Below are 22000 nucleotides of genomic sequence, written 5' to 3'. Positions count from 1 at the left end.
TCCTGCACTAGAAACCCTCGGTAACAACTCCTCTGACCCTGCTCTGTCAGGTACTATTCTGACTACAGTACCTCACCAGCTCCACTCTGCAATATTTCTACAGTGTTCTAGACTCCAGCAATTGCCTCTCTATGAACTGCATCAGCCCCTCTCTGCCTCACGCTGGCTCTGCGTCACCCCAGATGGGTCTGCGTCAGCCCTGGGATGCCCTGCGTCAGCCCTCTGGCCCTCTATGTCAACAACACTGGCTTCTCTGAGGCTCAGTGCAGCTCCCGACTTCTTCTACGTGGCTCTGGCTGGCTTTGCGTCACACTTCTTGGCTTCTGCGCTGCTAGAAACAACTTCTGTCACCTCGGGACCGCTGTTTTCTATTGTTGTTGCTCCGCTCGGCTGATGTCTCTTAGTCCTCCTATGATCTGCAATCATGCTTCGATACCATGTTGAAGTTTCTAAGTTTACTTAGTTTAGAAAACCTTCATACACTTTTTCTGATTTATTCCTACCTACTTGTTATTTTTTGTTAACAAGTTATTTACAAAGTAAATACTGAAAATAAACAACAGTGCATACTCAACATATTACAGATCAGCAACTAAAAGAAACAAGAACAAACACACCACATGACACCATTATTTTTCATATTACAGATCAGCAACTAAAAGAAACAAGAACAAACACACCACATGACACCATTATATTTGGACCAATGTCCGCGGAAAAACCCAATGCGAGAAAATTGGTGCAGTTATCTGAGGGTTTTCTTATTAAGCAATATCAGAGTACAATCTGGGTGTCGAAACTGGCCTACCCAACAAAGAATTTCCTTAGCAGCTATACCTCACAGTTTGAGAGAAATCTCCTAGCTGAAACCTCGGAAAATCCTTCCAGCAACTCCTCAACACAAAACTACTTTGCAACCCCAGCATCTGCCCAATCTGGACTGCATCAGCCCCTCCCTTTCTCACGCTGGCCCTGCGTCAGCCTTTCTTGGCCTGCATCAACCCCAGGAGGCCCTACGTCAGCTTTCTAGGCCTATGCGTTAGACACACTGACCTCTCTGGTGCACTGCGCAGCACTTGGCTGCCTCTGCGTGGCCCTGTGTGAGCCCTTGCTGGCTCTACGTCACTCTCCTTGGCTACTGCGCTGCTCTCTCGGCACGATCTCTGCCTTCTCTGTTTCTCTGTACTCAATGCCCCTCAACTACTCTCCCAATCACTGATTATATCTCTCTTAGCAAACCCCCACTCTAGAGAATAGAATGACTGATCACTCTGGTGTATTCTCCAAGTAACCCTCAAGCCTCCTCTTATACTTTTCCTATTGACATCTCAATGGCCGAGATTAAGTCCCTAATCAATGGCTAAGATTAGATTTAGTTTGATCCATGTCTTTTGGACCACTCTAACACAGATTCATATTAATACACATTAATATTTTATTTTCCCTAGGTTTAGATTTAGGGACTCCATTAAAAATATTAATTATTTTAATATCTCCTGATCTGTTTAGAATCTACCCAAACCTTTTCTGGGTATTGGAGATCTCATGTGCCCCAACCTCTCCACCAAATTTCGTAGCTAGAGCACATCTGATGCTACCCCAAATCAGCACTCCCTCTCAGCGAGGACTGTATTCTAGCAATACCCCTCACTAAGTATTACTCTGATCATCCGGCATCGGTACCTGTGCTGATGCTAGGCCTTCCTGCCCACCATCCTCTGCACTGTTGCCTCCTGTACTGCTGCCCATGGTTCTGCCACTGCCACTGCTGCATCTGTACGACAACTCCCTCTGCATCTGTGCTGTTGCTGGTCCTTTATCCCAGCACTGCATCCGCACTACACCTCTTCTCATCATGTTGCATCGTGTTGCCCACTGTTGCACTGCAACTTAGTTATTGAGAAGTAAGTAATTGATCTCCCAACTGACCTCCCGTTGGGCTAGAAACACCCACTGATGCTGAAGCTCCCTCTGTCGCTGACAAGTGCTCCCTCTGACCTCTGCGTTGTTGCAACAACTCCCTGCATCTCGCACTGTTGCACACCTCTCTGTGTCGTCCTGCACTGGCACAACACTCCTGTGCCTCTCGCACTGTTGCAGCCTACTAGCTCCGCGTTGTCTCGGGACTCCTGCACTGTAGCTCTCTCTATCGCTCCATCCGCATCCGTCTCTACCCACCCAACCAATCCTGCTACTCCTCATCGGGGCTCCCGTAGCAAGGTCTATCCAAAGAGGCTGGGTACCTCGAGGATCTTGCCCCTCATCACCTATAGTCTGCTTGACTACAACTCAATGTCTCCCCACTTCCGCTCAAGTGGCGTGTGTGCACTCATGGCATAGTCATCGTCTGTCAAAAATTCCTTCTCTGCCCGTGCTAACGCTGCCTTAGTCTCGGAAGACTCTCCCTTACTCTTCTTCCTTGGGCACTGGGTCGCATAATGACCCATCTCCCCAGAGTGGAAGCACTTATCTTGGAGAGATCCTTCTTCTTTCGCTTCTCCTGCTTACCCTCAGATGCAAGGGCCACATCCTCTTCCTCCTGCTTGACCTTGATCCCTTTGCTGCTGCTACCTATCTTCGACTGTCGTCTCATCTCTTCCTAGCGAAGAGCTGCCCACATCTCGTCCCAAGGTGGGAGAGTCCCTCTGCCTAGGATACTCTGGACAAACACTTCCCAATCTTCTGAGACAGCATTCAGGGTTGTCCTCACCATAAGTTCCTAATCCGGTGTCACTCCTATAGCAGTCAACTGGTCTCGGATCTCATTCAGTCCTCCAAGGAAGGTGTCAATCGATTGACCCTTCTTCATCTGATACGACCTCATCTGGTTCTCGAGCAGCATTCTTCTCTGCACAAAAGTATGTTGGTACAGGTTCTTGAGAGCCTCCCACATCTCAACTGTCGTTTCCTTCTCGGCTATATGTGGTACCACATGATCCTTGACCCCATCAAGGATAATGCACTTGGCCCTCGCCATCACCTCTTCGTACTTGTCATTATCATTGGGGTCGACTGGGATAGCTATAACCTTCAAGGCGAAGTTCTTGACACGATTCCTGTCAAGCACTGATAAGATTCTGGCCTACCTACTTGTTATTTTTTGTTAACAAGTTATTTACAAAGTAAATATTGAAAATAAACACCAATGCATGCTCAACATATTACAGATCAGCAACTAAAAGAAACAAGAACAAACACAACATGACACCATTATTTTTGGACCAATGTCCCTGGAAAAACCCAATGCGGGAAAATCGGTGTAGCTATCTAAGGGTTTTCTTATTAAGCAATATCAGAGTACAATCTGGGTGTCGAAACTAGCCTACCCAACAGAGAATTTACTTAGCAGCTATACCTCACAGTTTGAGAGAAATCTCCTAGCTGAAACCCTGGAAAATCCTTCCGGCAGCTCCTCAGCACAAAACTACTTTGCAACCCCAGCGTCTGCCCAATCTGGACTGCATTAGCCCCTCTCTTTCTCACGCTGGCCCTGCGTCAGCGTTTCTTGGCCTACATCAGCCCCAAGAGGCCCTGCGTCAGCTTTCTGGACCTCCGTGTCAACTTTCTAGGCCTCTGCGTAGCACTTGGCTGCCTCTGTGTGGCCCTGTGTGAGCCCTTGCTAGCTCTGTGTCACTCTCCTTGGCTGCTGCGCTGCTCTCCCAACACGATCTCTGCCTTCTCTATTTCTCTGTACTCAATGCCCCTCAACTGCTCTCTCGATCACTGATTTTATCTCTCTTAGCAAACCCTGCTCTAAAGAATAGAATGACTAATCACTCTGGTGTATTCTCCAAGTAACCCTCAAGCCTCTTTTTATACTTTTCCTGTTGACATCTCAACGGCCGAGATTAAGTCCCTAATCAATGGCTAAGATTAGATTTGGCTTGATCCATGTCTTTTGGACCACTCTAACACATATTCATATTAATACACATTAATATTTTATTTTCCCTAAGTTTAGACTTAGGGACTCCATTAAAAATATTAATTATTTTAATATCTCCTGATCTGTTTAGAATCTGCCCAAACCCTTTCTGGGTATTGGAGATCTCATGTGCCCCAACCTCTCCACCAAATTTCGTGGCTAGAGCACATCCAATGCTACCCCAAATCAACACTAATTGATCTAAAGCAAGTAGTTGACTCCATAAGGCACTAGTCTCATCAATAATTCAGTTTAATCCTTTAACTTGCTATAATCAACCAAGTGGCTAGGCCATTCAATCGTGTCTCCCGGACTTGTTGGTTACCAATAGGTCTTGTAATTTCATATTCCTTAGGGACTACCCCCCATAGCCTGCTATTGGGAGACAACTAAAACGGAGAGATCGGGAATCAAAGTGACAGCCCCCGACCTGAGCCGTTGTCGCACCGTGCATGTACAATCTGAGTGACAACAAGACTACTGACAATAAATTGCCAAAACGATAAATGTAACATTGGGTTGGGTGAGACCTATTCACTCCTCTTGATCTTGTTGTCAAATTAGATTTGAAGAAATGATGTTGTCCATTCAATAAGAAAGCTGTCCTACTTTATCTACTTCATCTAAGATTTTATATTATGGCTGTCCCTTCATTATTTAATGGTTGCACTTGCTGTAATTTTTGTGGTTGCGGTGATGCATCTTGCATAAGGGCACTCACTTATTCATAAGCTCAAAATATGTTTTGTACTAATTATGGTGCATCAGTGAATGGCTTGATTAGATCTTCTCCATCAAATTCAAGCCACCTTGCTCTTAGCTCTTAACTCCATTGCCCGATTGGATGGAGACTGATATTGGGAATGTGCCATCCATATTTCTAATGAATATCATAAACTTTCTTTAACAAGGATTTCCCCTTGTGCTGATAAAGTACCAACCTAAAGTAAGAGGAAGTGGAGTTGTGTTGATAACGGGCAACCTTCTTCACTGCCTTTAGGGTTGCGCTTTGTTCAGGACTTCAATATCTCTGAGTGCAAGTTTGAGAGGTAGCATGACCTAAGTTTATCATTAAATTATGTAGTTATAAAATTTCACACTACCCAAACTTGGGAATAAAAGAGAGACTTCATCATAATGTACGAACTCACTACAACTACAGTAATGTTACTCGTAATAATTCTGTAAATATAATTCATCTACTCCCACCGTGTTTTGCATTCCATAGAGACCCTACCAACACAAGCACCAATCCTAGTTACAATTAGCCCAATAGGTCTAGAAGGCACTTACTCTGCAGTGAAAACCACAGATAGACATGTTAGTTCTTACTATGTTGCATGCCCCACCTCACTGACAAAAATCCCAAAATGTATATAATTCCCTTCTTTTTCTAGGAACATAAATTCTACTTGAAAAATATTAGTTTTGATGTAAACTAACATATACAAAGATAGCAATTTTTAACCTCAACCTGTGTCATAAAATGAAGACTGCCCAGTGCCAACATACCTATCAGGTCTCTTCCACTAAGTTAAAATTAACAGCTGTGTATGCATATGCTCTCTTGCATAAGATATTCTATGCCTGAGATTGATTTCAAATCGAGAAGAAATACACCCTATATTTTTTAATGCCAACTCTATAAAACAGTAACCAGCCTGAAAATAATGCACGTCTGAGAGAAATATATGAAATCCATGAACTGTTGGGGAATATCATGTCATTGGCATTCAAATTGAGAAGATTTGCATTATACCTTTCCAAATCACGTAACATGTGGCACGACCATTATAGAAAACTTCCACCCTGCTCCTATAGGCTAATTATCTTTTATGCATTCATATTGAGTATATAAAAAGGATTTGTATCAAAGGAAAGATACAGAATTTACTAAATGTGGATACAACTTCTGCTCGGATTATATCCCCAGGGCGAAATGATGTGTACATATCAACCTTGTCAATCTCTGTTGCTCGAACATCCTGTTGTCTGTCAAGATGCAGCACACATGTGGTCATAAGATTTATTATTGTAAAAAAGACTGAAAACTTGACCATTTTCAACTTTGAATAAAATACAAACACTAAAGCCGGAATAAAGGAAACAATATAGTTATGCACTTAATGCAAGACATCATAGTTAAGCTTTGAAATAGAACATGTAGTCTGTGGTATACTTTAGAATAAAAGAACAATCTTGAGATTATAATTGAACAGAGAGACCTTTTGGAACTTACCTCACAGTACCTGTAAACTTTTCTTTCACTGCCCTTGTCCCAACACAAATAATATTCACTGCGGCCAATCTTGCCATCACCTTTGTGACCTATTGAAGGTACTTGATTTAGATACTTTGATTTATATCTTCAATTAAAGAAAGAATATTATAATGGATTAAATATTGATCAATCCATATTTTAGTTAGACAAGTCACTTATTGTCAAAAATTCTAAAATCATTTGTGCAAGATGATTCCATCCACAAAAAATCCAGCAACTTTAAGATGTTTTGAAAGAATAAATCAAATATTTAAATCAATGTTACATTTATCATCTCAGCAAGTTTATCACCAAGGGTCTGGAATATACCTTATCAGCAATATCAAGAAAAATATCAAAAAATTTGGGGAAACTCAAAAGAATACAAAATAATGATTTTTTTCAAATTTGTAAACATCTAAAGTAACAACAATATCAAACAACCCCCGATGGGGGTGCGCATGTCGATGTACAAGTGGTGCATGAAAGGCCATCTGGCCCTGCTCCTCCTCCACACGGGTATTAACTTCCCATCCATGAACCATTTTGGCATTAACTCCTCCTGTGCGACGATCTCCCTCACGAACTCTACGGATAAATGCGAAGCCTGGCAAGCGATTTGCTTCAGTTTGGCAGTTTGGGCAATGAATTTGGGTTGTAAGGAGAGTGGAAGCGTTCGGGTCTGGGTCTATGGCACCTCACTGGGGTTTCAGCCTTGGGTGAGGAGTGCAAAAGACGTTTGCAGTTTCCTAGTGTGGATTGGGATATGTCTCTTGGTCTGCCCTTGGGATCCAGGCACCCAAACAGTGGTGGTTTGGTGTTGCTACCTCATCATCGCTAGCTATAAACCTTCTTCGCTCCTGCGGCAGCTTCTGGCTCCACTCCCACTCGCAAGGACTCTTGCTAGTCTTCACAGGTGCGTGGGTTTCCATCTGGTTTCTGGAAAGGTGTTTTTTGGGTTCAGGTCTCTCTTTTGGCCTAAAGGTAAATCTAGTCTCTTTATCAGTACTCGGTGTTGTGTGTTCTGTCTGCGTGAAGATTCGAGGTTGTTTGTGGGAATTGCTCCGCTCTGTTACCCGGTCTCTCGCCCCTCTGATAGTGGTGTCAGTCTAGTGTTTCATCCTTGGTCGGGTCAGTGGGTTCGTGGGTTTGGACCAGTTTGTCTTCTGTATAGGTTTTCTCAATATATCTCTGCGAGACCCCCCTGTTGCGAGCCGTCAACCACCGTGACCAGTTGGATGCCACGACAACAGAGTCGTCCTCGTCGCGGGAGGGGGCAGCATGCCAAGGCTGGGCATCCCTAGCCAGGCCACCATTCGTCCTCTGCTAACTCGACCAGCCATGAAATAGAGGACGCAGAGGTAATTTCTCCAGCTAATTCACCAGGTCACCTGGTGGCTCCCGCCTCCATGAAATCTATAGTCGAGCAGTTGCGCATGTTGAAATTTCTAAGTATTACCCGTTAGAAATTTTATCTATATTCTCTAGTTTATTTTGCCTACTTGTTTAATTACTAACAAGATTTTTAACCTTATAAACACTGAAATAAACACAATACAGTCTCAACCATCTACAGATCAATAGCTTAAAGAAATAGACAAACACACAAGTGACACCGTTATTTTTGGACAATCGTCCACGGAAAAACCCAACTTGGGAAAACCGATGCAACAATTCTGAGGGTTATATTATTATGCAGTCTTTCTTAGAACAATTGGGTGCTAAACTGGCTCACCCGACAGAGAAAATAATCCAGCAATAATACCTCTCTATTCGAAAGCAAATATTCAGAAAGTCTGCACCACGAAACCCTCTCCAGCGCAATTTGAAGCTCAGCGTCAGCGCTCCTGGCCTTTGCGTCAACCCGAAACCCTCTATGTTAGCCCTCTGAGGCACTACGCAGCCTGTATGGCCCTCTGTGTCACTCCTACAACCTCTGTGTGGATGATGCAGGCCCTTCTGGCCTCTGCGCAGTCTCTTCCGCCTCTGCGTGGCTCCCTCTGGCTCAGCGTCTAACTCTATGCCTCTGCGCTGGACTCTCGACACTATCTCTGCCTCTCTGCCTCGTACTCACTGCCCCTCGCTACTGATCACTAATTCAACTTTGCTTAGCAACCCCGCTCTAGCAAAATGAATGACTGATCACTCTGGTGTGTTCTCCAACTGACCCTCAAGCCTCCTCTTATACTTTTCTCGTTGGTCCATCAACAGCCGAGATTAGATCTCTAATCAACGGCTATGAATAGATTTGGCTTGATCCATGACTTTTGGAACCTTCTGACCCAGTTTTATATTAACACTCATTAATATTTTATTTTTCCTAAGTTTAGACTTAGGAACTCCATTAAAAATATTTATTATTTTAATATCTCCCAAACTGGGTACAACCTGTCCAAACGATTTCTGGATCTTGGATATCTCATGTGCTTTAGCCTCTCCACCAATTTTCATGGCTAGAGCACATCCAATGCTACGCCAAATCAACACTCCCTCCTAGCGAGGGTTGTGCTCTAGTAATACTCCTCACTAAGCATCACTCTGATTATCCGGCACAGGTATCTGTGTTGATGCTAGGCCTCCCCGCCCTACATCCTCTGCACTACTACATCTTGTACTGTTGCCCATGGCCCTGCCACTGCCACTGCTGCATCCGTACAGTAGCTCTCTCTGCATCCGTACTATTGTTGGTCCATCCTCCCAACACCGCATCCGCACTGCAACTCAGTTACTGAGAAGTAAGTAATTGATCCACCCAACTACTGACATCCCTATTAGGCTAGAAACGCTCCCAATGCTAAAGCTCTCTTTGCCGCTAACAAGTGCTCCCTCTACTGCCTCTGCACTGCTGCAACAACTCCTTGCATCTCGCACCACTGCAAACCTTTCTGTGCCTTCCTGCACTGTTGCAGCACTCTTCATGCCTCTCGCACTATTGCAACCTACTAGCCTCGCACTGCTTGAGGACTCCTGCACTATATCACTCTCTGCTGCTTCATCCGCATCTGTCTCTACCGACATCCGCCAGTCTTGCTACTCTCTATTTGGGGTTCCCGTAGCAAGGTATAATCTAAGAGGTTGGATACCTCAAAGATCTTGTCCCTCATCGCCTGTAATCTTCCTGACTACAACTCGATGTATCCCCTCCTCTTCTCTAGAGGTACATGAGCACTCATGGCACAATCGTCATCCTCCTCTACCTCCTTTTCCGCCTTCACTGGCGCTGCCTTGAAGTCAGACGCCTCTGCCTTATTCTTCTTCCTCGGACACTGATTCGCATAATGTCCCAGTTCCCCATAGTTGAAGCACTTAATCTTGGAGAGGTCCCTTTTCTTCCTCTTCACCTGCTTCCCCGCAGACGCCAAAGTTGCATCCTCTTCCTCTTCTTTCTTGACCCGGGCTCCTTTGCTGCTACTTCCCGTCTTGGTTAGTCGTCTGATCTCTTCTTGGCGAAGAGCTGCCCACAATTCTTCCCAATATGGAAGATTCGCTCTGCCTAGAATGCTCTGGACGAATGTCTTCCACTCCTCAGAAACTGCATTTAGGGTGGTCCTCACCATCAACTCCTAATCCAGCGTAGCCCCTATGGAAGTCAATTGGTCCTGGATCTCCTTCAATCTGCCACCGAGGAAGTGATCTATCTACTCCCCCTTCTGCATTTGGTATGACCGCAGTTGATTCTCTAGTAACATCTTCCTCTGCACGAAAGTGTGCTGATACAATGTCTTCAAAGTGTCCCACATTTCCTTTGCCGCCTCCTTCTCGACAATATGTTGGACCACATGATCCTTGACCCCATCAAGGATTATGCATTTCGCCTTGGCCATTGCTTCCTCATGCTTTTCATTGTCAGCTGGGTCAACTAGGATAGCCATGGTTTTCAAGGCAAAGGCCTTGATGCGATGTCTATCTAGAATGGATTGGATCCTGGCCTTCCAGATGACAAAGTTGGACACCCCGTCCAGCCTGTCCTGATACCTCAGTCCATTCATGACCATCTCTCTGCTCTTCCTTTCGACTCCTCTGAGTCTCTACTTCCCTCTAGAAGTTCTCTCTTCGACTCCTTCTGAGTCGCTACTTCCCTCCTGGAAGTTCTCTGCTAGACTCCCTCTGAGTCTCGATTTCCCTCCTGGAAATCCGCCTGCCAACCATCAAGTCACACCTCTTTGATCTCCTATGCACCTGCAACACTGATCTGGATTTCTTGGCTAGAAATCTGCCTAGGTAGCGACTCCCTCTACCTTGGTTTTGCCCCGTTAGGTATTGTTCTGTCTCGGCAGCAATAGTTCCCCACTAGCTTCACTCCCCGCAATCTGCCCACAGCTTCCTATGCCCCAGCAACTGAAGGACTGAGCCTCTAAGCTCTGCGCAATCCCAGCACTAGCCGAATTTCTCCACTAGCCAACTGCGTCAACCCTCTTGGTCTCTGCGTGGCTCTTCATGAGGCCCTTCTACCCTACTCAGCCTCTGTGTTGGCCTCTCTCTGGCTTGAACTAATGATGCAGTTCCTCTGCGTCAACTCTTCTCTGCTGCTTTCTGCTAGGAACAACTTTTGTCACTCGGGACAACTGTTTTTGCTGCAAATGCTTTAATTCAGCTAGTGCCTTCAGCTCTCCTATGATTTGCAACACTCTGATACCATGTTGAAATTTCTATTACCCGTTAGAAATTTTATCTGTATTCTCTGGTTTATTTCGCCTACTTGTTTAATTACTAACAAGATGTTTAACAACATAAACACTGAAATAAACACAATACAGTCTCAACCATCTACAAACACACAAGTGACACCGTTATTTTTGGACAATCATCCACGAAAAAACCCAACTTGGGAAAACCAGTGCAACAATTCTAAGGGTTATATTATTATGCAGTCTTTCTGAGTACAACTGGGTGCCAAACTAGCTCACCCGACAAAGAAAATAATCCGGCAGTGATACCTCTCTATTCGGAAGCAGATATTTGGAAAGTTTGCCCCATGAAACCCTCTCCAGCACAATCTAAAGCTCAGCGTAAGCCCTCCTGGCCTCTGCGTCAACCCGAAACCCTCTGTGTCAACCCTTTGAGGCACTGCGCAGCCTGTATGGCCCTCTACGTCACTCCTGCAGCCTCTGTGTGGATGACGCAGGCCCTTCTGGCCTCTGCGTGGCTCCCTCTGGCTCAGCGTCTGCCTCTCTGCCTCCGCGCTGGACTTTCGGCACTATCTCTACCTCGTACTCACTGCCCCTCACTGTTGATCACTGATTCAACTTTTCTTAGCAACCCTGCTCTAGCAAAATGAATGACTAATCACTCTGGTGTGCTCTCCAACTAACCCTCAAGCCTCTTCTTATACTTTTCTCGTTGGTCCATCAACGGCCGAAATTAAATTTCTAATCAACGGCTAAGATTAGATTTGGCTTGATCCATGACTTTTGGAACCTTCTAACCCAATTTTATATTAATACCCATTCATATTTTATTTTTCCTAAGTTTAGACTTAGGAACTCCATTAAAAATATTTATTATTTTAATATCTCCCAAACCGAGTACAATCTGTCCAAACCATTTTTGGATCTTGGAGATCTCATGTGCTTTAGCCTCTCCACCAATTTGCATGGCTAGAGCACATCCGATGCTACCCCAAATCAACAAGGCACTAAATTGACATTGACATTCTAAGGGATCACAGGTATGAGGACTGCAATGAGATTGCAGCCTATCTTAATGATATTCAATGTTGATGTTTGGTAGCATTGGATGTGCTCTAGCCATGAAAATTGGTGGAGAGGCTAAGACACATGAGATCTCCAAGATCCTGGAGAGGCTAAGGCGCATGAGATGTCCAAGATCCTGGAGAGGCTAAGGCGCATGAGATCTCCAAGACCCAGAAATCGTTTGGGGAAATTCCACCCGGATGAAGAGATATTAAAATAATTAATATTTTTAATGGGGTTCCTAAGTCTAAACTTGGGAAAATTAAAACATTAATGTGTATTAATATAATATGGGTGAGAAAGTTCTAAATAACGAGGATCGAGCCAGATCTAATCTTAGCCGTTGATTAGGGACTTAATCTCGGTCATTGAATCATCGACAGGAAAAGTATAAGAGGAGGCTTGAGGGTCAGTTGGAGACACACCTAGAGAAATCAAGAATTCAATTTTCTAGGGCAGGGTTTGCTAAGGAAATCGAGTGAGTGATTAGTTGCAACGAAGGGCAATTCAGTAAGAGGATTTTGATCCAAGGCTGAAGAATATATATCAGAGAGGCAAAAGAGTCCCGAAAAAGGCAACGAAAAGCCTAGGAGGGTTGACGTAGAGGAAGTAAGGGTTGACACAGAGGCTAAGGAGGCCAGCATAGAGGACGCAAAGGGCCAAAGAAGTTGACGCAAAGGCCGTAGAGGCTAACACAGAGGACGTAGTGGGTTGAAGAGGCTGCGCTAAGGTGATTCAGTGGGACAGACTGAGAGTTGATTGGCTAACGCGGAGCCCAAAAGGGTGACGCAGTTCCGAAGAGGGTGACACAATTCCAGAGGAGTCTGTGGAGCAACTTTCGTTGTCCAGCACAAGGAACAGCCAGAGTCACTCTGGGATTGTTCATCTGGTTGCTGATCAACCAGAGTATCTGTCTCCAGATAGAGGTATTGTTGCCAAGGATATTCTCTGAAGGGTGAGCCATTTCTTGCACCCTGGTTGTATTCAAAATCTGCGTAACAATAAAACCCTCATATATGTTGCACCGGTTTTACCGCATTGGGTTTTTTCGGGGACGATTGTCCAAGAATAACGGTGTCCCTTGTGTTGTCTCAATTTCTTTCAATTGTTGATCGGTATATTTGTGGACGTTGCATTTGTGTTTACTTCGATATTTATGCATTTAAATAACTTGTTAATGTAAAGAACAAGTAAGAGATAGTAAACCAGATATTGCAATAGGTGTTTCTGAAGTGTAAGATTCAGAAATTTCCACAAGGTATCAAAGGGATTGCAAATCAAGGAGGACTGAAGACACCAGCAAAAGAAATCTGAGAGTTTGCAGCAGAGAAGTACTTGTCCAGAGAGACAGTGTTGTTCTAGAGCTAGAGATGCAAAAGGAAGAGTGGTGCAGAGCAAAGAGGGTGATGCACAAGTTCACGCAGAGCCTGCGTCAGCATTCAAGCCAGGAGGAGAGTTAGTGCAGAGGCAGAGGAGGGGCAGATCAGGCCTACGCAGTGCCCGATCATCTTTCTCAGTCAGGAAGGATTGACGTTGAGGCCAGGAGGAGCTGATTTAGCTCACTGTGATTGCACAGAGTCAAAAGGGCTCAGATTCTTCAGTTGTCGCGGCTAAGGAAGTTGTGCAGATTGTGATTATAGGAGCTGGTGGGACGTTGTTTCTGTCTATGCAAAACAGTGTCTAAAGAGACGGAACCAAGGTATAGGGAAGCACTACCTCGACAGATTTCTAGCCAAGAAATCCAAATCCGAATTGCAACAACAAAGGGGGATTGGAGAGGAGTGATTTGACAATTGGCCGGTTTCCAAGAGGGAAGTCGAGACTCAGAGGGAGTCTAGAAGAGGAGCAGAGATGGCAGTGAATGAATTGAGGGATCATGACAGATTCGACGAGGCTTCCAATTTTGTCCTCGAAGGCTAGGATCCTTGCAATCCTGGATAAACATCGCATCAAGGACTACGCCTTGAAAACTGTAGCTGTCCCAGTTGACCTAAATGCTAATGAGAAATATGAGGAGGCTAAAGCGAAGGCGAAATGCATGATCTTAGACGGGGCCAAAGATCATGTCATACCACATATTGTTGAGAAGAACACAGCAAGGGAGATGTGGGAGGCGCTGAACACCTTATACCAGGGCTCTTTCGTGCAACGGAAGATGTTATTGGAGAAACAGTTGAGGTCGTATCAGATGCAGAAAGGAGAGGAGATAGATCACTTCCTCCTCAAGTTACAAGGAATTTGCGACCAGCGTACTTCCGTGGGGTCTACACCAGATCCAGAGTTTATGTTCAAGACTGCTCTGAATGCAGTCTTCGAGGACTGGGAGACGTTTGTCCAAAGCATTTTGGGTAAAGCGACTCTCCCTAGTTGGGAAGAGATGTGGGTAGCTCTTCGACGGGAAGAGATCAAGAGATTAACTAAGGCGGGGAGTAGCCGTAAGGGAGTTCGAGTCAAGAAAAAGGAGGAGGATGCATCTCTAGCATCTGCGGGACAATAAGGGAAGAGGAAGAAGAAGGACATCTCCAAGGTCAAGTGCTTCAATTGTGACGAGCTGGGACATTATGCATCTCAATGCCCTAGGAAGAAAGGCAAGGGAGAATCTTCTGACTCAAAGGCAGCTCCAGCAAAGGCGGAGAAGGATGTCGAGATTGATGACGATTGTGCCATGAGTGCTCATGCACCTCTAGAGAAGAGGTGGGGTGACATCAAGTTGTATTCGAGAGGACCACAGAAGAGGGGCAGCATCCTTGAGGTGCCCAAACTCTTGGACCACATCCAGCTACGGGAGCAATAGCATGATGACAGGTGTCGAGTGGAGCAAAGTGTGGTGGAGCAACAAGGTAGTGCTAGAGTACAGAAGTCTGTAGCAGTGTAGTGGAGGTTGCAGCTGTGCGAGAGGCACATAAGAGGTTGCAGTAGCACTGTCAGGCCAAGGTAACTCCAGAATGAGCAAAAGAAAACTGATCTATTATTTCATTAGAGAACTATTGTTTATATACAAAAAGGAGACGGAACAGTTCATCTTCTTGATGACTATTCACGTTCCAGTTTACCTAACCGCTGAGGATTAGGTGTGAACATTCCCCCCCTTAATCTGAAGGGATGTTGGTGAGTCCAAGCATCGTTCTGAATCTTTCAAGCTTTTCTCTTCCAAGCGCTTTGGTGAAGATGTCTGCAATTTGCTCATTTGTGGAACAATGACGGAGATGGATTGTTTTGGCCACAACATGATGTCGGATCAGATGATATTTAGTATTGATGTGCTTAGTACGATCATGGAACTTTGGGTTCTTGGCCAACTTTATTGCAGAGGTGTTATCAATCATGAGTGGAGTTGATTGTACTTGTTTTACCTGCAAATCTTCAAGAATTTTCCTGAGCCACACAATTTCTTTCGTTGCTTCAGCTGCTGCCACGTATTCTGCTTCTGTTGTGGAATCTGCTGGAACTGATTGTTTGCGTGATCTCCAGGAGACAGCTCCTGATCCAAGACTCATAGCATATCCTGAAGTAGATACCCCGGTTTCTTTGTCTCCATCGAAGTCTGAATCAGAGTATCCAATCAAGTTGAAGTCGTCCACCTGTGTATACTTGATTCCAAGGTTTTGAGTTCCCTTCAAGTACCTTAGAACTCTTTTTGCAGCAGACCAATGTCCCTCACAAGGCTTTTGCATAAACCTGGAGAGGATTCCAACAGCAAATGAAATGTCTGGTCTGGTAGTAGTGAGGTAGATGAGACTTCCTACAAGCTGTCTATACTTTGTTGCATCCTCAAATTCCTTTCCTTCAATAGATGTGAGCTTCAAGTTTTGTTCCATTGGAGTAGAAAGAGGATTGCACTCTGTCATGCCAAATCTGTTTAACAATCTCCAATGTATTTCTTTTGAGAAAGAAATATGGATTTTGGATGTTGGGTTACTTCAATGCCAAGATAGTAATGAACATAGCCCAAATCAGTCATTTCAAAACTTTTTCCTAATTCTTTCTTCATGGATGCAATATAGCTTTCATTGTTCCCTGTCATTAAAAGATCATCTACATATACCACAAGATATACAACTGTTTTGCCAACTTTCTTGACAAATAAAGTTGCATCATCAAGATCAAAATGTTTGAAGTTGAGTTTCAGAAGATGCTCAGTTAGTTTTTCATACCAGGCTCGTGGTGCTTGTTTGAGGCCATACAAGGACTTCACAAGTTTGCATACTTTATGTTCATGTCCTTTCACAGCAAATCCTTCAGGCTGGGACATAAAAACATTCTCTTTTAGATCTCCATTCAAGAATGCAGTTTTTACATCCATTTGATGGACTTTCCAACCGTTCTGGGCAGCTAGTGCAAAGAGTGTCCGGATGGTGGCCCATTTTGCTGTGGGGGCAAAAGTTTCCTCATAATCGACCCCTTCCTTCTGTGCAAAACCTTTTGCCACAAGCCTAGCTTTGTGCTTGTCAAGTGAGCCATCAGCTTTGTACTTGTTCTTGTAGACCCACTTGCAGCCAATTGGTTTGGTTCCAAATGCCATTCTTTATGAGGGCATCATACTCCTTCTGCATCGCTTCTTTCCATTCATCATGAGAAGCAGCTTCTTTGAAGGAAGTTGGTTCAAAATCTGTAGACAAGTTCAATTCACAATCATAAGTAACATCCATATCAACAGGTGAATTAGAGTCATCTACATCACCTCCATCTTGTCGGTTTGTATTTCTGGTTCCTGTTTTTCCACTTTCATCAGGATGAACACTTTCAAGTGTCTTTGTCAGCCACTTTGGGGGACCTTTCTGAGATGGTCCAGGCTGCTCTGTTGATTGAGTTGGGACTGAATCAAGATTGAGTCTCCCAATTCTATCAATTACATCACTTAAAGGATCATCCGGTGTTGGAGTTTCATGCAAGGGAGATTGTTCTTCAGAAGAAGATTCCACATGTTGATCTAGTACAGGAATCCCCCCTTCAAGATGTGGAATCTGATTATCAAACTCTTGAAATGATTTTGTTTTTGTGAATCTATCCAAGCGATCAAGTTGCCGCTCAACAACACTGTCAAATTTGGATGATTCAAGAAAAATGACATCTCTAGATACAACAAACTTTTTATTTACTTCATCATAGAGACGGTATGCTTTAGAGGTGTTTGAATACCCCAGGAAGATACACTTACGACTTCTAGCACCAAGTTTGTTTCTATGTACCTTTGGTATTAAAGCATAACAGGTGGAACCAAAAATCCTGAGATGTTTTACCGAAGGAACATGTCCATACCACAATTCATAAGGAGTCTTGTTTCTTATAGCACTAGATGGACATCTATTCTTTATATATGCAGCACATAGAACAGCATCAGCCCAAAACATTATCTTTACATTTTTGAAGAAAAGCATGGATCGTACCATATTCAAAATTGTTCTATTCATTCTTTCTGCTACACCATTCTGTTGGGGATTATAAGGTACAGTTGTTTGATGTTTGATCCCATGTTGGCGAAGATAGTTTTCAAATTCATTTGATGTATATTCTTTTCCATTATCAGTGCGAATAGACCCAATATGAGATTGTGCATCATTTTCAATCCACTTATGAAAATTCTTGAATGTTTGAAAAGCATCAGATTTGTTCTTCAATAAATAAACCCAACACATTCTGGTGTAATCATCAATAAATGTCATGATATATTTATTTCCATTTGCAGAAGGAACAGGCATTGGACCACATAAATCTGAATGAATGAGTTCAAGCTTCCTATGTGCTCTTGAATGTGAATCATGAAAAGACTGTTTGCTATGCTTTCCTAGAATGCAAGCATCACATTGCTTATGTTTTCTAGGAATTGTAGGCAAACCAGCAACACCATTTTTCTTCAACAAGCGGAGACTATCATAGTTTAAATGTCCAAATCTAGCATGCCATAATAAACTTGACGGAAGTGTACCTTCTTCATGATGAGAAATGTTGTGCATGAGCAGAGGTTCCTTGCAGTTTAAGAAGTCTTTCTTCTTCTATACCCCTCATGACAAGTGAGTGGTCAGATGCCTTTCTTACCTCAAGCTTTCCATCAAACATATGAATGGAGTGACCTTGCTGGCGGATGTGGACCAGGGACAGCAAGTTTCTCTTGAGCTGTGGGAGATATAAAACATAATCCAGAAGAAAGTCTGGAAGACCAGGCAGTTTAAGCCTGATTGTGCCAAGCCTTGATGGCTTGATTTTTGACTGATCTGCAAAGTATACTGCTCCATCAACATTGTCAGTGAAATCTTCAAAAAAATCTTTCCTATGAGTCATATGACAGGTTGCTCCTGAATCAAGCAACCAATCATTTTTCGAAGAAGCAAGTGAAGCATTAAACAAATCTTCATTTACTCCAATGTTACATTGTGCCTCAATATAGTGAGCGGATTCAGGTGCTTTACCTTTGTCTGTGTCATCAGTTTTACCTTTCTGCTGGTTTCTTCTCTGCTCAATTTTGTCCCATGGTAGCTTGCATGTAGAAGCATCATGTGATCCATTTCGTTTGCAGCGAATGCAATGCAGATCTGCTTTTTCTGCTTGAGAATGTCTGCTCCCCTGCCTCTGAAGTATCTTCCTCTTCCTCTTCGTCCACCTCTTCCTCTTGTAGAATCTTGAGCAGGATGCTTTTCTTTATGAGCAAGGCAAACAGTCTCTTCAGAAGATTCAGGGACTGTCTTCTTTCCAAAGGTTTTCTCTCTTTCAGCAAAATTTTTCACAAGAGAGTCAAAGGTTATATCTTTAAGATTTCCATTTGCTTGTAATGACTCAAGATAATTGGAGTAGGTAGGATAGAGTGCTTTGAGAAAGGCAATAAGAGAGATATCCAGCTCAACCTTAGTGGATTTAATATCATGCATTATAGACTTTATTTCAGATGCAAGAGCAAGAGGATCATTATTTTTCAGTTCAAGAGTGAAGAGTTTAATCATGAGCTGAACAACTTCAAGTGCAGAATGTGAATCATAGAGTTCTTTCAGCTTTTGTAAAGCTTCAAAGGCAGTGGAATAGGATGAAATATGACGACTTACTTCTTCATTTACAGATGTTGCGATCAATGCATAGGCTTTGCTGTACTTGTTTTCCCAAATGACAAGTTCTTTATCTGATGTAGGCTGCACAGGGTCTTTGTCTTCTTCTCCGACACACACTCCTTTCCACAACTCATTGTAGATGAGGGTGTGTTTTACCATCCGAGACCATTCAGAATAGTTCTCCTTGCCAGTGAGAACTATTCCTACCATAGAGATGATTGAATGCATTCTGTAAAAAATACTTCTGCTAAAAAAAACTTTTGCTGATAAAAAGAACTTCTGCTGATATACAGTGAAATTGTACTCAAAAGGGCAACAGATTTCAAATTCTTTATGCACTAAGTTTTCTTCAAATGTCTCCAAAATTTTATAAAATATCCTCCACAAAATATTCAAACAGCGTCCAAAACTTATTGAAACAGCGTCCAAAAACGCATTCAAAACTTATTCAAACAGCTTACAGCGCATTCAAAACTTATTCAAACAGCTGGTCAATATATATATGCTGGTCAATCATCAACAAGGCATATACATGCGGTTTAATACCAAACTTTATGGAAACATATACCACAGATATCGAAGCAACTCGCAAATGATTTCTGCTGGATTGACCTACTGACTGGACCACTGGTTCTTTGAATGCTTCATGTTAATATGGACGCGGAGACTATGACCATAAATGCGAAGGCAAATCATACACAGTCACCCTTGCTATTCAAAACCCACGAATGGAATGTGAACAGCCGATAAGGTTCCTTTTGGTGGCGCTGATAACCAGCTGAGCATTTCTTCTTCAACATATCACGCAAGACAGATTGTGCATCATCAATACATTAGATCGTGCATCATCAACACCTCGAATGTAGGGGTTATTCCATTAAAAGAGACGCGGTGTATGACTAGAGTATATACAATTTCTGAGCAAATAAATTCATAATTCTCCATGTTGCAGCAACGTATAAATTAGCAATCACCTTTTTCTTTGTATTCAACAGCAGTATAGACAAAAAAAGACACAGGACGAGCCATAGACCAGAATGAAGTTCGCCAAGACGAGAGAGCTCATCTGGGTACCTCTGAATGCCAAGTGTAGGTCGCCCTCGAACCCGGACTTGGAATTGCTCGCCTGTCTATGTCGGGCTCGACAGAATGGTTTCCATTCAGTGGTTTCAGATTCCCCAGTAAGGTGCTTTCAATCGCTGCAGAACAATTGTAATTTTTGTGGCCTCGAAACCATGAATGTTTCTACTCACCGAGTGTAGTTGCTTTGGTAGAAAGCGTCTTGCGAATGCAGGGAAGTTTCTCGCGTCGTCTCAGGCTTCCTGACAATTGTGAGATCGACAGGGTGGAGGCAAAGATGGACAAGGGTGTGCTCACCGTTATTATCCCCAAGACGTCTGGTCGAGAGCCCCGTATCAAGACCATTCAACTTTCTGAGTGAAAGGAAGGGAGGGGCGACGGAAAATAATTTCAATACTAGCTGGTAAAAGATTTGATACGCCGTTTCCTTTGAAATCTCCTCAACGGAAGGATTTCAGAGCCGGTGCATCAGGTGTGGACAGAGGCAATCAATGCGCAGAGAATCAATGTCAGGCCAGGCAGAGGCAGAGGCGTTACAAGGAATCTGGGACCTGCGCTCTGATACCATGTCAGGCCAGGGTAACTCCAGAATGAGCAGAAGAAAACTGATCTATTATTTCATTAGAGAACTATTGTTTATATACAAAAAGGAGACGGAACAGTTCATCTTCTTGATGACTGTTCACGTTCCAGTTTACCTAACCGCTGAGGATTAGGTGTGAACAAGCACAATGGCAACAGAGGGAGCACATGATAGCAACAGAGGTGGCTTCAGCATCACGAGGCTTCCAGACTGACCGGGATGTCAGCGTTTGGGTGGAATCAGTTACTTACTTCTCAGCAACTAAGTTCCAGTGTAGCAGTTAGCAATGGCAGTGTTATGGGTAGCATGATGCAGCATGTTGAGAGGGAGCTGCAGTACAGATGTAGCAGTGGCAGTGGCAGTGGCAGTGGCAGTGTCATGGGAAGCAATACAAGAAGCAGCAGTGCCGTAGATGTGGGGCAGCAGGCCAACCATCAAAACAGGTATCGATGTGGAAAATCAGTGTGATGTTTCTATGGGGAAGCATTACAAAAGCACATTCCTCGCTAAGAGGAAGTGTTGATGTTTGGTGGCATTGGATGTGCTCTAGCCATGAAAATTGGCGGAGAGATTAAGGCACATGAGATCTCCAAGACCCAGAAATCGTTTAGGGAAATTCCACCCGGCTGAAGAAATATTAAAATAATTAATATTTTTAATGGGATTCCTAAGTCTAAACTTAGGAAAATTAAAATTTTAATGTGTATTAATATAATATGGGTGAAAATGTTTTAAATAACGAGGATCAAGCCAAATATAATCTTAGCTGTTGATTAGGGACTTAATCTCGGAAGTTGAATCGTCTAAAGAAATTTCAACCCCCACTCCGGTTATCAGTTTTCCTTATCACTCCATTCATTTAGTTTTAAATCCAAGCATGATAAAAATTCTAAAATCTGGAAATGACAATATTTTCTGAAAACACAAATTTAGAGATTTCACAACTGCTGAAATTGCAGAAATAAAACACAACAAAATTATGACAGCCACACACAGAAAATAACACTGTGATTTTTGGTCAATTTGACCCTAGAAAAACCCCCTACAACTCTTGGGGAAAACCAATTTGAGAGTTCTTCTTTATTTCTGGAAATGCTTTTACAGAGAAACTGAAATACACAGTAAAAAATTCCAGCAACCACAAATTACAACTTATCTCGATTTTCATGCTTGAACTCCACCTCGAAAATCATGCCAATCAGCAAACAGCGAAAACAGAAATTTTCCAGCAATAAAACAATATTAAATGTTGTATGGCCTACCTCGAAAATAGTGCCTAGAACTTGTTGTATGGACTATACTAACCGTACGAATTTCAATATTACGGCCGCCTCAAAATTCGTGCCCTTGCTATTGTCCCTCTTCCTCTATTTTTGTGCCTTTCTCCTACTATACGGTTTTGCCTTGGGGTGCGTGCCAATA

The 22000-nt window shown here is 43.3% G+C and overlaps 1 protein-coding gene across 3 annotated transcripts in view; it reads right to left on the bottom strand.

Moving 5' to 3' along the window:
- LOC149211932 (Nucleic acid-binding, OB-fold-like protein) overlaps positions 1-22000 on the bottom strand; it is a 167608-nt gene that overhangs the window by 133364 nt on the left and 12244 nt on the right. For 2 of the 3 annotated variants that reach the window (XM_089391625.1, XM_089391622.1), the window contains exons 3-4: positions 6165-6253; positions 5833-5917 (exon numbers count right to left, since the gene is read on the bottom strand). In XM_089391625.1, the coding sequence (XP_089247751.1) occupies positions 5833-5917; positions 6165-6253 (174 nt within the window). Of the gene's footprint in view, positions 1-5819; positions 5918-6164; positions 6254-22000 lie in introns of all 3 variants that reach the window. The other variant, XM_089391623.1, reaches the window with a different exon arrangement.

This window comes from Pinus tabuliformis, chromosome 1_1, assembly GCF_031772625.1.
Source record: "Pinus tabuliformis cultivar Carrire ecotype Pingquan chromosome 1_1, CPIR1, whole genome shotgun sequence".
Lineage (NCBI taxonomy): Eukaryota > Viridiplantae > Streptophyta > Pinopsida > Pinales > Pinaceae > Pinus > Pinus tabuliformis.
The sequence above is the reverse complement of the archived record's forward strand: the minus strand, read 5'-3'. Positions and strand labels throughout refer to the sequence as shown.